Source organism: Botrytis byssoidea (genome assembly GCF_014898295.1).
Source record: "Botrytis byssoidea strain MUCL 94 chromosome Unknown BBYS_039, whole genome shotgun sequence".
Classification (NCBI taxonomy): Eukaryota; Fungi; Ascomycota; class Leotiomycetes; order Helotiales; family Sclerotiniaceae; genus Botrytis; species Botrytis byssoidea.
This window is the reverse complement of record NW_024065880.1, coordinates 136,098-150,588: the sequence shown is the minus strand read 5'-3', so window position 1 is coordinate 150,588 and position 14,491 is coordinate 136,098. Positions and strand designations below refer to the sequence as shown.

At 40.3% G+C, this 14,491-nt stretch overlaps 3 protein-coding genes across 3 annotated transcripts; 2 read left to right on the top strand and 1 right to left on the bottom strand.

Annotated features, from left to right (window-relative positions):
• Window positions 1-189: 189 nt before the first annotated feature.
• EAE97_011615 (uncharacterized protein) lies at window positions 190-2,312 on the top strand (the record flags this gene model as incomplete). Its single annotated transcript, XM_038882130.1, has 4 exons — window positions 190-309; window positions 364-519; window positions 574-1,126; window positions 1,177-2,312. The coding sequence occupies 4 exons, from the start codon at window positions 190-192 to the stop codon at window positions 2,310-2,312; spliced, it is 1,965 nt and encodes a 654-aa protein (XP_038727028.1).
• Window positions 2,313-9,593: 7,281 nt separating this feature from the next.
• EAE97_011614 (uncharacterized protein) lies at window positions 9,594-11,245 on the top strand (the record flags this gene model as incomplete). Its single annotated transcript, XM_038882129.1, has 3 exons — window positions 9,594-9,681; window positions 9,729-9,901; window positions 10,004-11,245. The coding sequence occupies 3 exons, from the start codon at window positions 9,594-9,596 to the stop codon at window positions 11,243-11,245; spliced, it is 1,503 nt and encodes a 500-aa protein (XP_038727027.1).
• Window positions 11,246-12,940: 1,695 nt separating this feature from the next.
• EAE97_011613 (uncharacterized protein) lies at window positions 12,941-14,407 on the bottom strand. Its single transcript, XM_038882128.1, has 2 exons — window positions 13,952-14,407; window positions 12,941-13,829 (listed from the first exon to the last, which is right to left on the bottom strand). The coding sequence occupies exons 1-2, from the start codon at window positions 14,187-14,189 to the stop codon at window positions 13,438-13,440; spliced, it is 630 nt and encodes a 209-aa protein (XP_038727026.1). The 5' UTR covers window positions 14,190-14,407; the 3' UTR covers window positions 12,941-13,437.
• Window positions 14,408-14,491: the final 84 nt, after the last annotated feature.

Below are 14,491 nucleotides of genomic sequence, written 5' to 3'. Positions count from 1 at the left end.
GTATCCCGGCGGGAAAGCCAGAGGACGGACTTCACGGAGATTGTATGTCTATGAATGAGAACATACATATCTTCAATGTCTGATTTTTCGTGAGCATATTGACGATAATCATTCAATCCCACATCTAGCAATACCAAAAAGCTAGTTCACTTCCAAAGCTTTTTAATTCATAGAACCTAGAAATTAACGATGAATACCAACGACAATATCAATGATCAGTACAAACCTTTAAAGGTATTGATAGCGGGTGGTGGGATTGGAGGCCTCTCAGCAGCGATTTTTCTGCGGCAAGCAGGACACATTGTGGAAGTGTGTACAAGTCCCTGAATTCTACCCAAGATACCGAGACTAACTAGTAGATAGATTTTTGAACAGTCTCGCTTCGCATCTGAAACTGGTGCAGCAATACACATTCCCAGCAATGTGAATGGTCTGTTAAGAAGATTTGGCATGATACCAGAGGATCATGGCGCCAATCAGACAGAGTGGGTATCGGAGTATCGACCAAGTGGGGAATTGGTATTTTCCAGAGATGTGAGAGGTCTTTCAAAAGTCTTTCCATACCCTTGACAGTTGATACACCGAGTCGACCTTCATAATGCACTGAAGGATATTGCTACTTCTGAGACAGGCAAAGGAATACCAGCAGTCCTGCACACTCGAAGCAGAGTTGCGTCTGTTGATATTGAAATCCCTTCTCTAACGTTGGATGATGGATCTACGCACACGGGTGATTTCATAATCGCTGCGGATGGCATTCATTCAAAGATCAGAAGTTTACTGCTGAAGGATCTTCCACCCCCAGAGCCATCTGGAACCAATGCTTTCAGATTCTTAATTCCAATCGACAAGATTCGAGTAGATCCTAAGACAGCACATTTCGTTGAGAAATCTGGACAACTGCTTCTACTATACGGAAAAGATCGAAGGATAGTTGCGTATCCATGTAGGAACAACACTTTGTTGAATTTTGTGGCACTGCATCCGGAAGAAGAAACGGAAGCTAGTTCGGAAGAGTGGAGTCAAAGCGCATCCAAAGACTCCCTTTTGAATTGTTACACTTCATATACAGATGATGTCCAAGCTCTACTAGCCAAGGCTTCCCCTGAAGACGTCAAACTATGGAGTTTACTGGATCACGAGGAAATGGGGAAAGATAATTGGGTTCACGGAAAGTGGCACTTCTTGGAGATGCAGCTCATGGATTTCTTCCACATCAAGGACAAGGTGGTGCTCAGGCAATAGAAGATAGCGCGGCAATCGGCGCTCTATTTCCATTAGGTACTCGATCTTCTGATGTTCAGCAACGTTTGAAGCTTTACGTTGAAGCCAGATATGATCGTGCTACACTCGTACAAGATTTCACTCGCCAAGCTGCATTTGAAACTCCTCGTGGAAAGCATGGAGGAAAGGTTATAGATCCGATGCAATTCACGCAAATCAATCTATCCCATGATGCTTACGATCATGCGCATGGAATCTTGATTCGGCATTTGAACAAAAACGCTTTGTATCGGAGAATGCCAATGTCCTTTGGGCCTAGCCCAGGTCCAAGACAAGATCTCAACGGGATACAACGAAAACCCTTGAAGGCGACATACAAAACAAGTTATATCACCTTTAAAACATACAAAAGCTACCTATTGACTCTTTTGCCATCCGATGATTTCCAAATTGGTACGGAGGGTATGTGGGCAACTGCCTCGTTCTCTGTTACGCGCTTGGAGAATTTAGAGTGGCTCGGAGGTCGGTGGTATTCAATGCTGGGGTTATATGTTCATGATATCGTGCACAAGAGTTCCTCAGGGAGCGATTCCGGTGATTCGGTTGAAATAAGAGGTGACTTTCTGCCAGTTCTCTTCGAAAATATGGCTGATCCAATCATTACTGGCCGAGAGGAGTTAGGGTTCTCGAAGGTATTCGCAAAATTGGATCAAAAAGCTAGCTCGGAATCGTCGTTCGTATTAAGCGCTGGTTGGGAAGGTAGCGAGTTTTGTCGCCTCACCTTGGATGATTTGGAGGAGGCTCCAGATGCTGAGTCTGCTTTACAAAGTCCAGTTTTACACTATAAGGCCATTCCATCAAGTATGAAAAAGGGACAAGATGCGGAGTACGCGACAATCTATCCTTCAATACCGAAAGCTGAAGGAGAACAGAGATGGAAAGCTGGGAAAGCTGAAATCGTATTCACAGATCTGGAGCATGGGGAACTGGACATGACGTTCCCAACTCTGGCTAACATAATCAAGGGATTGAGGGGCGTCAAAGTCGTGGAGATCATTAGATCGGGAATTCAAGCTTCAAAGTCTTGATTTAATCTGTCATTTTAGTTATTTGAAGTTATTTGTATCGGAGTCTCGCGTTGCTCTTGACTCGAGAGAGATATCAACCTCATCTTTTATAAAATGAATACAATTATTACGTTCAGGATGATTCTCTTCTCTACGCCAGCTTTGACTGGTACCAGTGTAGGCAATAGTATACTACAGTGAAACTGTAGCGCGTATTAGCATATTGATATTGCAGCTAATACATATAGAAAGGAGATTATACTACTCTTGTACATATTTATATACTAAAGAATACTAACAGTATACTGAAATACTAAAATCTAATATAAAATATATATTCCTATTTGTATTAGGTGATAAATTTCCATTCCTTATTTCAAACTAAATGAAAATCTTTTATTTCTAGTCTAATTTGAATAGGAATGTATATTTTATATTGAATTCCAGTATTTCAGTATATTACTAATAGTATTGAATAACTAAATGATATTAAATACTTTCAGTGTTGTTGAATTCTGTATTATATATATATATATATTTCGAAAAAATTCGATACATACCACTAAACTAACCCGTATACGGAATACGGGAAATACTATTGCCTACACTGACTGGTACCGCAAAATTCATTTGAGATACTTGAGTAAACAGATCAATGTACAGATAAAAACCTCAGTTGCTTTTGCAAGGCGCTTAGTTTGAGAAATATTACATCACCTTCATAACAGCAAGTCTAATATACAATTTATCTAATGTATAGTCAGGTCTCTAAAGCTGAGATATCAATAAATTCTTTTAGAGAGGAATAAAATGTGTTTAAATCGGAGTAGAAATAAAGGATTTGGATCATTGCTTTATCAACTGAGTAGATAAGCCTAATTAGCTGAGCTTCAGGCCAAGCAGCAGAAATTGCAATAAAAGAGATCAGTGACTGAGAAGAATAATTTATGATAGAGACTAGCATTGAACTTATTTACGTGATGGTTGCCCCTGTATACTCAGCACATTGAAGGAATGTTTAGTATGCCTACCAGGACCTATGCAGCAAGACGATCCAACCACGGATTACCATCTCAGAGTTACCCCAAACTATTTTTATCCCTTTACCGGGAGTTTAATCTGAACTCCTCATGTTGCATATCTGAGAATTGGATCTCTATTTATAGAACTTCTAAACTTGCTCGGGAATTGTTTCCACCTGTTAATTAGCACTTCGCTGGAAGCTAAATATACCGAACTTTATGCTTGTGATTTGAATGACTCACACTACATGTCTAAATAAGGCTCTCTATTTATGGAGCGGCTGAGTTACCTGTGCAATTGATTCATGACTCGAGCTTCGCACGCTGCATATATCAATGAAATCCAACATGGAGAGGAGCGAAGCAAGGCATCTCAATTACATGGACTATTCTCTCAACGTCGCTTGATCTAAAAAAGGCCTGACTCTGCACATTACATTGGGCTTCGCAGCGAACATCGCAAACTATCCTGAAAATTTGATCTGAAATTCTGGGTTTGCCCATTTATATAAGAAACCTGAGTCAGGATTTTGATCTATTCAAAAAATAAAACGTGACTGGTTCCCTCCTGTTGCATATCTGGATAAGAGATAACAGATTCATGACACGATTGAGTTCGATTTGTTGCATATCTGGATGAGATCGATGGCACGATAGAGTTTTGATTGCCATTAAAGTAATACAGTATAACGTAGTTGAGGTCGTCATGGCAAGAATAAACCAACCGTTTTATGACATAACTGATGCATGGAAGATGAGAAATGATTCGACATGGATGGTTTCAGTCAATTCACTAGCTAAAAGCGAATAAGCACGAATCATTTAGGTTGATTACTATAAGTAAAAGTTTTTGGATCGACGAGCTGAGCTGGATGCGTTGTAGATTCTTTTAAGGAAGGTTTCGAGGTGTCGGTACTGACACAATACATCCATGATTGGGTAATAACCCCTCTACTTTGAATGATGGATGTTAGGTACAGTTGGATCTATCCCTCAAAACCTATGCATGGGTAAATTAATACAACAGGAGCATATTAATTCACTACATATGAAAGCTTTCAATGCTCGATGATGCAAGCATGTTTCAAACTTCGATAGATGATTTAAACGATTTCGATCGTTTCCACGAGGCCCAATACCTCAAACGATCGTACTGATCAAACCTCTATTACTAGCTTACTAGATGAAAAGAGACGCCAGCTACCGTAGCCAAGATCCTATCCTAAGATGTTCATACCTAAGCTCGCTGGGTAGACGTTTAACTTTCGCTAATTTTAAGCGGATCCACCGAGATGCCTAGGGCAATAATTCTGTCGCTGAGTCAAGCAAGATTGTGATGATGCAAGATGCGTTGCCGTCATCGGGTATGAATCTTCTCAAGAAATTAATACAAACATCAGTGTATGCGATATTCACGTCTGCTGGTTGTCGTATCAGACGTTTCTTCAAGACTCGAGGGACTAATGACAGGAGTAATCTGGACGAAATTTCGAAAACAATTGACACATGTCCTCATTATAATGGAGCGATTGAAGAATTTTTATGTGTCTGAAAGGAGTCTTAGAAGAAAGAAACTCATAATAGAACTTGATTGCTGTTCTGATCGTCTACTTCGCAACAATCACACTTATTCTTAGCAAATTTCTTGTCCATTTCGTTGCATGTCTAAATCCACCTGTCAAAAGATTAGAGAGCCAACTAACTTCCTACTCTATTTCTAGCTCGCCATATCTGGCCTATCAAACTTCAGGTAAAGACAAAAAGGCATTTTGTTGCACATCGAGTCCACCTGTCAAAATTTGAAAGCCAACTAACTTCCCCGTCCACTATCCTCCACCTATCAAATTTCAAATTGAATCATTACAGTCTTTTGTTGCATATCTGAATCTCCCTGTCAAGAACTAGACAGCCAGGTAACTATAACCCAATATCTCTGGCCTATTAGACTTCAAGTGGAGACAAAATTAGTATCCTGTTGCATATCTGGCCGCCCCTGTCCAAAAAAATAGAAAGTCGACTAATTCCTTGTCTAATATTGCACCTATCAAATTACAGATGTGTTGCTTGTCTGGATCCACCTGTCAAAAAATTAGGAAGTCAACTAACTTAAACTCAATACATCTGGCCTATCACACACTAATAGAAACAAAATAATATTATGTTGCATATCTGGATCCACCTGTCAAAAGTAGACAGACAGCTAACTATTAGCTCACCATCTTGCACCTATCAAGTTCTGAGCAACACTATTACAGTTTGCTGTTGCAAGTCTGGATCTATCTGTCAAAAATAGACGAAAAGTAAACTTTTAGCTCACTATCTCTCACCTATCAGGTTCTATATTGAAATACAATAGCACTATGTTGCATATCTGAATCCATATGTCAAAAGATAGACCGTCAGCTGATCTTCAACCCAATATTATCTCACCTATCAAATGCTAGATAGATACAGTAAAGTCTCTTGTTGCAAATCTGAAATGAAATTTCTATAAATAACTTCGTACTTCCATGGTTATGTCATATATTCAGAATCACTTGTAGATCTGAAGAAGTGTGAATGTATATTCAGCTAATAGGAAGATTACTAGCATCTGTCTTGCTCCTCCCAGACTGCTTCTTGCCAATCATACTCCCGAAAGAGGAACAAATGTGTTTTGTTGCATGTCTGGAATATAATTTCTATAAATGACTTGACTTATTGAGGGATATCTTATCGTACTATGTTATATGGATGAAAGATCTGCAATTATCCTCATACGTTTAGGGTTGAATATTATCTTGAGCTAAACACTTGTTGGCAGTTATGTCCCAAGTGCTATCGTTCTTCCTCCCACTTGTAACTCAAAATACTCTGTCTACATGAAGTGATACCATTCAGTTTGGGATATACCCCTTTATACTCACATGGATAAAGGTCACATAAAGTTCAATTTGACATTCAAAAGCTCACGAAGCAAAAACTATGTAATAGCAGATGACCACTATTGTATTTTTCTTTTGTAAGTCTTTTTTAATTTCAAGAATTCAACCTTCTTACTAAATTCCATGGATTTCATGAATTTTACAGGTCTTCAGGCCCTCCAAAATACAGCCGTGGTTTATATCATCATACGGGTCACGAATAGTATCTCAAAGCTTTGTTTCTCTCCTATCATTGAAAGGATAGTGATCACTATGATGCTTTTGAGAAAGAAAGGTAAGAATCCTCCAAATTCTTGCAATTTTAGACTTGGATCAACTAAGAATTTTCATATCGCTCAATGTGGAAAATTCGCGAGTCATCGGTGCTGCAGTACGGGGGAAATTTCGATTTCTAACTGTAAAAGCTGGCCAAATCTAAACGATGCAATTCCAGAACAGCAATCAATCCAAATTTCTTCAAGAACTCTCATCACCGATATTCATTTTCACTCGTTGATTTTCAACCTTTCAACCTCGTCAATTGATGAATGTGTATATAGCTGAATCAAAGCTCGCTTAACCGAAACACAATCGCACAACAGCACAAAGAAAATGCTATTCTATACATTTCGTCTCACGAGCTGTCATCTGTGATATTTTTGAGTCACTGCATGTCTAACCAGGTTTGGATAATGTTTCATTTCATGCTCAAAGATAGGCTTGCAGATGTTCTCAATAGGTAGTCATGCATCTTGAGACGAACTCGTTCTACATACAGCAGAAAATTATTGGAATTAAAATTTTCAGAATTAGAAAAGGTTACCGGTACCTATCTGATCATACGATAGTCTAAACAGCAATCCCATCGATCTATTTTCTTCTACAGTCAGATTACTTGCCAGTACACTTGCTTGATCAACTGTGAATTTCAAAAATGTCCCCACATTTTAGCACAACAATACACGTGTGAATTTTGAGAAACAATAACACTGCCTCTACGTAACCGAAAAAAGCGGCGGGAAATCAATCCCATCTAAGAGGACTTCAACAATTTGAATCTCTTTCATTACAATATTAAATATATAGTCTTAGTTATAAATATAAAAAAAGCTCAAATTTTCATTCGCTTTTTTCAAATTTCAGCATTTGATTTTGTATAAATTTAAAATCTATTAAAGAAGTTATTTGAAAGGCTCAAAAGGGTACTCAATTTCCGCCGCTTTTTTCGGTTACGTAGAGACTGCATCGGTGTGCTCGTTGGACGTAACTACTTTGGTATTTCTTTACGACACCGAAGATGCTTTCATTTCTCCATAATGAGAACATGCCAATAACGATATCGTTACGTATTTGAGCACAGCGAAAATGCGATCACCAAATGATGAAGATTGAGAGTAATATCACATCTGACGTATTCGTTGCTCATAGTTCTCGGAACGTTTTCATCAACATTTCCTATTTGAATATTGCTACACGTCGCAAGCTCCTTGTCCAGTCGTCATTGATTGACTTCCAATGCCACTATTGAAAAAAAAATGTTTGGGCTCTGATTGGTTGGTATGGGTCTTTGTTTCCAGATCTATCGAAAATCGCGACGACTACAAAGTTTATTCTGTGCTAGATAGGCAAGAGCGTTTTCAACTTCGTGCTTCGTTTTGAAGAAACAACGATTAGCAAAGGCCGGGCTTATTGTGTATGTTCTAGCTGATAGCAAATACAGATTTGGGATACGTGTCTAGATCGATTTTGATATTTAATTCTGCCTCCAAATTTGTGTCTTGATTGAAACCCCAAAGAAACGCAACATATCTATGGATGAAAAACAGTTTTGGGCAGCTGTAGAGTGGAGTGGGTCTTGTTCTGTCCCTTTAAAGGTACCAGTGCAAGTATCACTCGGTTTCATATACTTCCGAACCATTTATTACCCAATTCAAAGCGCTATCACAACCTCGTGTAACCTGAGATACGGTTTCTACGTGATGAAGGAAATATGATGATTTGATCCATCAACAACTCTTATCGCCAACCAAGATCGGCATTTACTGGCGCAGAGCAATGCTGGGGATGCGAAATGGGATCGTGAGAAGTCTATGGTGAAGTATTACAGTCAAGATATAAGTCGATAAAATGAAATTTCATTTTGATTCCACACAATTCCAAAGAAGCCAAACAAGTTGAGGATGGCAGTTTCACAGCTTACTGGTGATCAAAACTCCATTACAGAATGGAAAGAGCGGTTGCCTTATTTTGAAGCACCCACTAATGACTATGGAGCCCGTGATATTCCCCCTACTAAAGTTTGGAAATTATAAATCCAAGGAAAACAGTACAATGAGTCAGAGGGTATTTCTCTTATGACCAATGACAAACTGTGAATCACGTGCGAATATGGCTTTTCATTGGAAGTTAAGATGTACCAAATAAGCTTGTAGCTGGATTCTGTCACTCACATTTAGTAACACTGCACTAGTCCATCGCTTCGAGTAGACCAATTCTCCAACATTCCATTTTAAATTCTCAGAATGCATAGCCAGGATTATACAGTATGTTTCTTTATGAAATGATAACATGATTGATCCCGATAACTACAACGTACTCCATTCCCTTCCTTCTCGTTTTCGAATCACAAAATTCGACCCAAAATTGAAGAAATTCATCCTATTCTTAGCGTGAGAATTATATGGGTTTCAAGGTCGCAGTGCTAAGCGAGAAAACGAGGGGAGCGTACTAGCAGGTCAGTCAACGTTGATGGCATCCTTAGTATTGAATTAAAACTTAAATTTCGAAAATCGACCAAAGTAGTGACCAATGGGCATAAGATCGGAGTTTCTTCAACATTATATGTTGGATGACATGCGCATTGAAATAAAAACGAATGCTTCGCAAAGTCTTGAGCCCTCAAATTTTCCCACATCTGAACACTTTCTATTCTCACTCGTACAAATAGACACATTTGGCATCACCCTATCATTAAATCATCATTTCTCATACAAAAAAATTGACAACTTCTTAGAAGAGCGATAAAACTCGAAGTAGGTACGGCCACATCACTTGAAGCATATCCGTCCTTCCCTCTTTGGATTAGACTTCCTCTAACTTTCAAGGGTAGCGTAGAGATGGCATATCATTCGTTAAACTAACTTATTGAGAGTAGAGCTACCAGAGTACATCAAGAGAGAACTTCCGCACAATTGTTCATCATCAGCATCATCATCCCCATCATCATACCCCACAAACAAACAAACACAAAATCTTATCGTTCTAGAGGAAAAAAAAATCACAGCGCATAGAGTTTCAAGAAACACAACACAATCGAACAGCTACAAACAATACTTAGAGCGACTGGCAATCACAAGGAAAATTCGCACCTCGATAAAATGTCCGCTGAAAAAATGATTCAGCGCTGCCAGCTGAGCAGCGCCGCGAATTTGTTTCTCAACTCTCACGAAGAATATGACAATAATGGTAAGCTTCCTTGTTGTTCAATGGTATGATCACCACTAATTATTCAGAAACACTTCCATTGAATCATCCTACGGCTCCATATTACGATGGTCACAATTGGAAATCGGCTGAGTCTGTTGCGAAGGAGCTCGAGCATCATAAACAATCCGCGGTTGATGAGTATTTTCGCATCAAGGAGCAGATAGAAGACTCGTTTCAAAGAATTGAACTTGGTTATAAAGTAAGTCATACCTGCATATCTCTGTCAATTGGAGGTTTATCGCGATGAGCGAATAGGGGGAAAGGTTTAGTGAGGAAACAACACAAGCTGACGAGTTACTAGAACGCAAAGAGGGTAGATCAGAACTGCAAGGCAAAGAATATTGCACAAAGAGGCTCTGTCAGGGCTACCCATTACCCCGCATACTTGCAGACACCCTTCATTTTGAATCCCACTCCAAACCGCGTTTCCCCATGGCCTAGAGGCTTTGAGAATCCTCAACTCTCCGAGCACACTGGCATGTTGGGGCTGCCAGTTAACTATGATCATGAAGACATGGATCAGGGCGCGTTACATCTGGAATTCATAAGAGCAAACGCTGACAGCAATGGACGCAAAGATCAACAATATTCCCCGCAGGATTACCATGATCATATATTGGAGCACAGCCATAATCCCAACAGCCCTAATGGAAATAAGCCCCTTCTTGAATCAGTGGCTTTATTTTTGTTTAACAGACTACCACAAACCATGAAAAGGATTCGCCATGAAATAACCAAGGGAACAGATGATGAGAAGATGATGAAAGCCGAGATTTTATTGTCCAAGCTGAAAAATATTTTTCGACGTAATCAGCTCAAGAGAAAGCTAATTAAGACGGCCAATAAGCATGCGGTGAAAGCGCAGAGAATGGCCAATCTCTACATAGGATATAAGAAGTCTGCGTCCCTCCGAGAACAGATTAAGCAGTTCGAATATATAAAGGAAAGAGGCGGAGAGGGTTATTTGGAAGTTAACCATCATTTAAGTGCGGTACCTAGATACATGGATCGTGAGCTTTCAGGTGAGCGTCTGCTGGGTACAGGACTGTCGAACGGGATTGGACCTGGTAATGGAGTCAAACGTAAGCGCATGGGTTCTGTATGGCGTAATCGTGACCCTTATGGTTTTCATAGCTCGTTGAGGATAGTGAGTAATGCTAGTAGTGAATTTCAAGAAGAGTACGTCACGAAGGCGACTTATCCTCCGCCCAATTGGATACATACAGTAGATGGCGGGGCTGAACAAATGGCGGAAGAGTCGATTCCAGAAGACATAGATTCAGACGAGATATATTCAGAGACATCTTCCGACCAGACATCTCCAATCGATATATCTTCAGACGAGACATCTCTCGAGACGAAATCCGATGAGTGGGTAACAGAGGAGGATAAAACAATGGAGGATGAGACAATGGAGGATGAAACAATGGAAGATGAAACAATGGAGGATGAAATAATGGAAGATGAAACAATGGAGGATGAAACAATGGAGGTTGAAACAATGGAGGTTGAACAAGATGAGGTTGAGAACGGGGATGAGTAGAGAGAGGTCCGCAATTCTGCAGAAAGGTAATGACTCGGCTAGAGACAGAAACATTTCGAGGTTTTACTGACACAGCACTCAGTTCTTATTCCCCAGAAATGATCGGGACGGCGTCCCATCAACAAGAGTTGTATATGAAGCCAGGTCGTGTCTTCATCGAATGAGGGTTATCTATAGCTTCAGTCCAGATTTGTGGATTCATTTTCGCAGATACGCTGGCTTGTATCTTCCAACTACTTCTTCCATGATTCGAAGCAGCTTTCGAGATTATGATTTCTTTCAGCGCATTTTGGCCATATCGCCTCTCCAAATTGAACGGCAAAACTCTTCATATATCAAAAAGACATATACACTACGACAATTATCGCATATCGCACATCTGTCTCCTTTCATCGAATACATCCGAGAACTTTCGAGTTTAATAACGCACACTCCGAAATCTCGCGCACATATCTGAAGCATCGTTTCAATCTTTAACATCCGAAATTGAATCCACCTGAAGCCGGATCGGTGCATCTAGTGAGATTCAAGCTTTCTCGGTATATTCTTTGATCCCGTTCGATTTCCGAGAATTTTGAACATCAGGACGTCAGCCCAGGGCGAAGCATTGCCAAAGATTGGCTTTGATATATACTCTAGCTTTCGAGCAGTCTCCTCAAACATGAACATTCGGAATTACTGAGTACTCAAAATAGTACTCGACAGAGATATTTGAAATTTTGGCTAGCTTAAAAGAAAATATAAGCATAGCTGCTTGAGTATGTTTCCCATAACAATGGCACAGCCAATTTTGTGTAACTACGAACTCGATTCTTTGACCAAGATTATCGGCCGATAAGTTTTGGATATCGAGTGATACGATACAAATATATCGAATAGCCAGGCGGGTACAGAAGCTTGATTTGCCACGAGTCCAACTCATATTATCTCTGGGGTATAATCGATCGAGGTTTTGACGCATGAAGCGAGTGTTACCTCGGTCCATAACAGCGAGACAGATCAGATGCTCAGTGCCGCTCTCCTCTGATACACCTGGATGCTTACAGAAACTCCAGAGTTTCCTTCCACCTTTAGAAGTACAACTAAGAGAGAAAGATGGAAAAAGCGACCAAGGCCTGATTGGGAGTCTGATGTTCTTGTTGTAAAAAAACAGAGACCGGGCACAAAAACTCAAGTCTCGCGACTTTCAGGATATAGAACGATGTTGGTATCATTTAATTCGCTTAATAGCCGCCTCCAAGTTTCGTTGGAGATTAAGAATTTGGTTTGAATACTTAAAAGATATCATTTGGAAATTATCGTCAAACAAGTTAGAAGAGAACTCTTCTCACGAGGCGTCGGTGCAAAAAGGGATCAACCGTCTTACCATTTTCTTTTGTATATCATTGGTCATATGTCTGAAATGATTTGTAGAATTTAGAAGGAGGTGGAGACTTAGAAGAGAGAGCTGAGTTAAAATGTCAAAGAGGTCAGAATTGTTATTTTACAAGGTCTGTCAAGCAAGGAGGGCTCTTAACAGATCTTGCCATTTTTCTTTGTCAGTAGGCGTTTATGTATCTGGAAAATCTAGCAATGGGAATACTTTAACACTAGGTGGCGGAATCTTGTGCAGTGATAATAAATGTATGAGTGAGATGAATAGAGGAGGGATCGTAGTGTCAAAGCCGTCTAACGGCATGGAGATTGCAAAGCTGACGATATTGGGATCGTGATAGAGCTCGGTGATATATGTTAGGTACGCATGGTTGAGTAATAGCCAGGATACAAGGTGAGCCGAAATAGAAATAGTATGGGAGGCGACATGAAGATAATGGCTCTGAATAAGTTGTGACCTCTTCGAAGATGAAAACAATTATTGCGGGAGAAGGGAAAGAAAACCAGTTGGTATATAATGAACGATCTATAAATCATACTACTCAAGACAGAAAGTGAAGGAACGGCAAGCATGTCAGAGCAAAACAAGCCGGCATCGACTAAGATAACCAGCAATGATCAAAATAAATGTAAAGCAGAATGAAATTCATTCTGCAGGACATTTGTTGCTGCTCCTAAGGTCTGGTCAACTAACTATGAATACAGGTAGCGCTTGCTAGTTCATTATTCGTCTTTCGCATCGGTATCATACAATTCCTTCCCAATCGGCTTCCTCGCTCGACTAACATCACCCCCTGGTATCATACAGCACTTCCACATTAAACTTTGCTCTCTCCGGCATTCTTCGCGTCATCCACGATTTTGTCTTCCGGGGCAAACTTCATGCTCACACTATTGACACAGTGTCTCTCATCCGTTGGTGTCTTATAACCTTCACCTTTAAACACATGTCCCAAATGGCCTCCGCAATTTGAACATACAATTTCGGTTCGCTCCATACCCAAAGTACTATCTGTATGTCTTGTTACGGCGCCAGGAATGTTATCGAAATAGGCGGGCCATCCACAACCAGATTTGAATTTGTGTGAAGCTTTGTATAGAGGGGCGTCGCAGCCGGCGCAGGTGTAGACACCGGAGTCGGGCATATGTTTGTCATATTTGCCAACATAGGGGGCTTCGGTGCCTTGTTTACGGAGGACTCGGAATTGTTCTGAAGAGTGTTAGACGGGGTTTGTACATCAATTGTGCATAAGATCATGGTGGAAGAAGAGTATGGTAGGAGGGGGGCGAGGTAGACTAGGTGGGTGGCAAAGGGGAGAAGGGAAACTTTACCTTTTGAAAGAACAGCTTGCCATTCTTCGTCGGTCTTTTGCACTGGATAAGACATTTGTTGAGAGCTTGAAGTACCAAAGAAAGATGATAGAAATGGGATGGTTGGCATTGATCTCAGGACAGTTCCTCGAGTGATAGGTTGCAGGGCTTTATATTGTGTTGCTGGGAGGCGAGAAAGGGTATAATTGCTGATTGTATAGAAGGTACGGACGAGAGTTGGGAACGTTGGGATACGCATGAAGGATATTTATAAAACTTTTGAGGATATATTTGATACTGAGGAATGACAAATTGGGTGGTATGTGAGAGTACAATGTGCAGGGGGAGCTCAGTCTTATGTGGAATCATTGCTTTGTACGCCCGCGGGGTTGAACGCCACCATGACAGATTTTTAGCGAACCGAGATATTTCACCGGTCACCGGTATTTTTGGCAAGGATCGGACTTGGGGTTATAGATGGATTGCATCATGCATCATTGGAAATCTTTAGAGGTGAACTTTGTTGATGTGAAGTTAATGAAGAAAGTGCTAGTCTAGTTT

What these genes read in the sequence shown, in the direction of transcription:
- EAE97_011613 (XM_038882128.1), bottom strand. Translation starts at nt 14,189, where the DNA reads ATGCGTATCCCAACGTTCCCAACTCTCGTCCGTACCTTCTATACAATC. An exon ending in GCAAGCTGTTCTTTCAAAAG is followed by an intron (nt 13,830 to 13,951) that starts GTAAAGTTTCCC and finishes AACACTCTTCAG; the next exon opens with AACAATTCCGAGTCCTCCGT.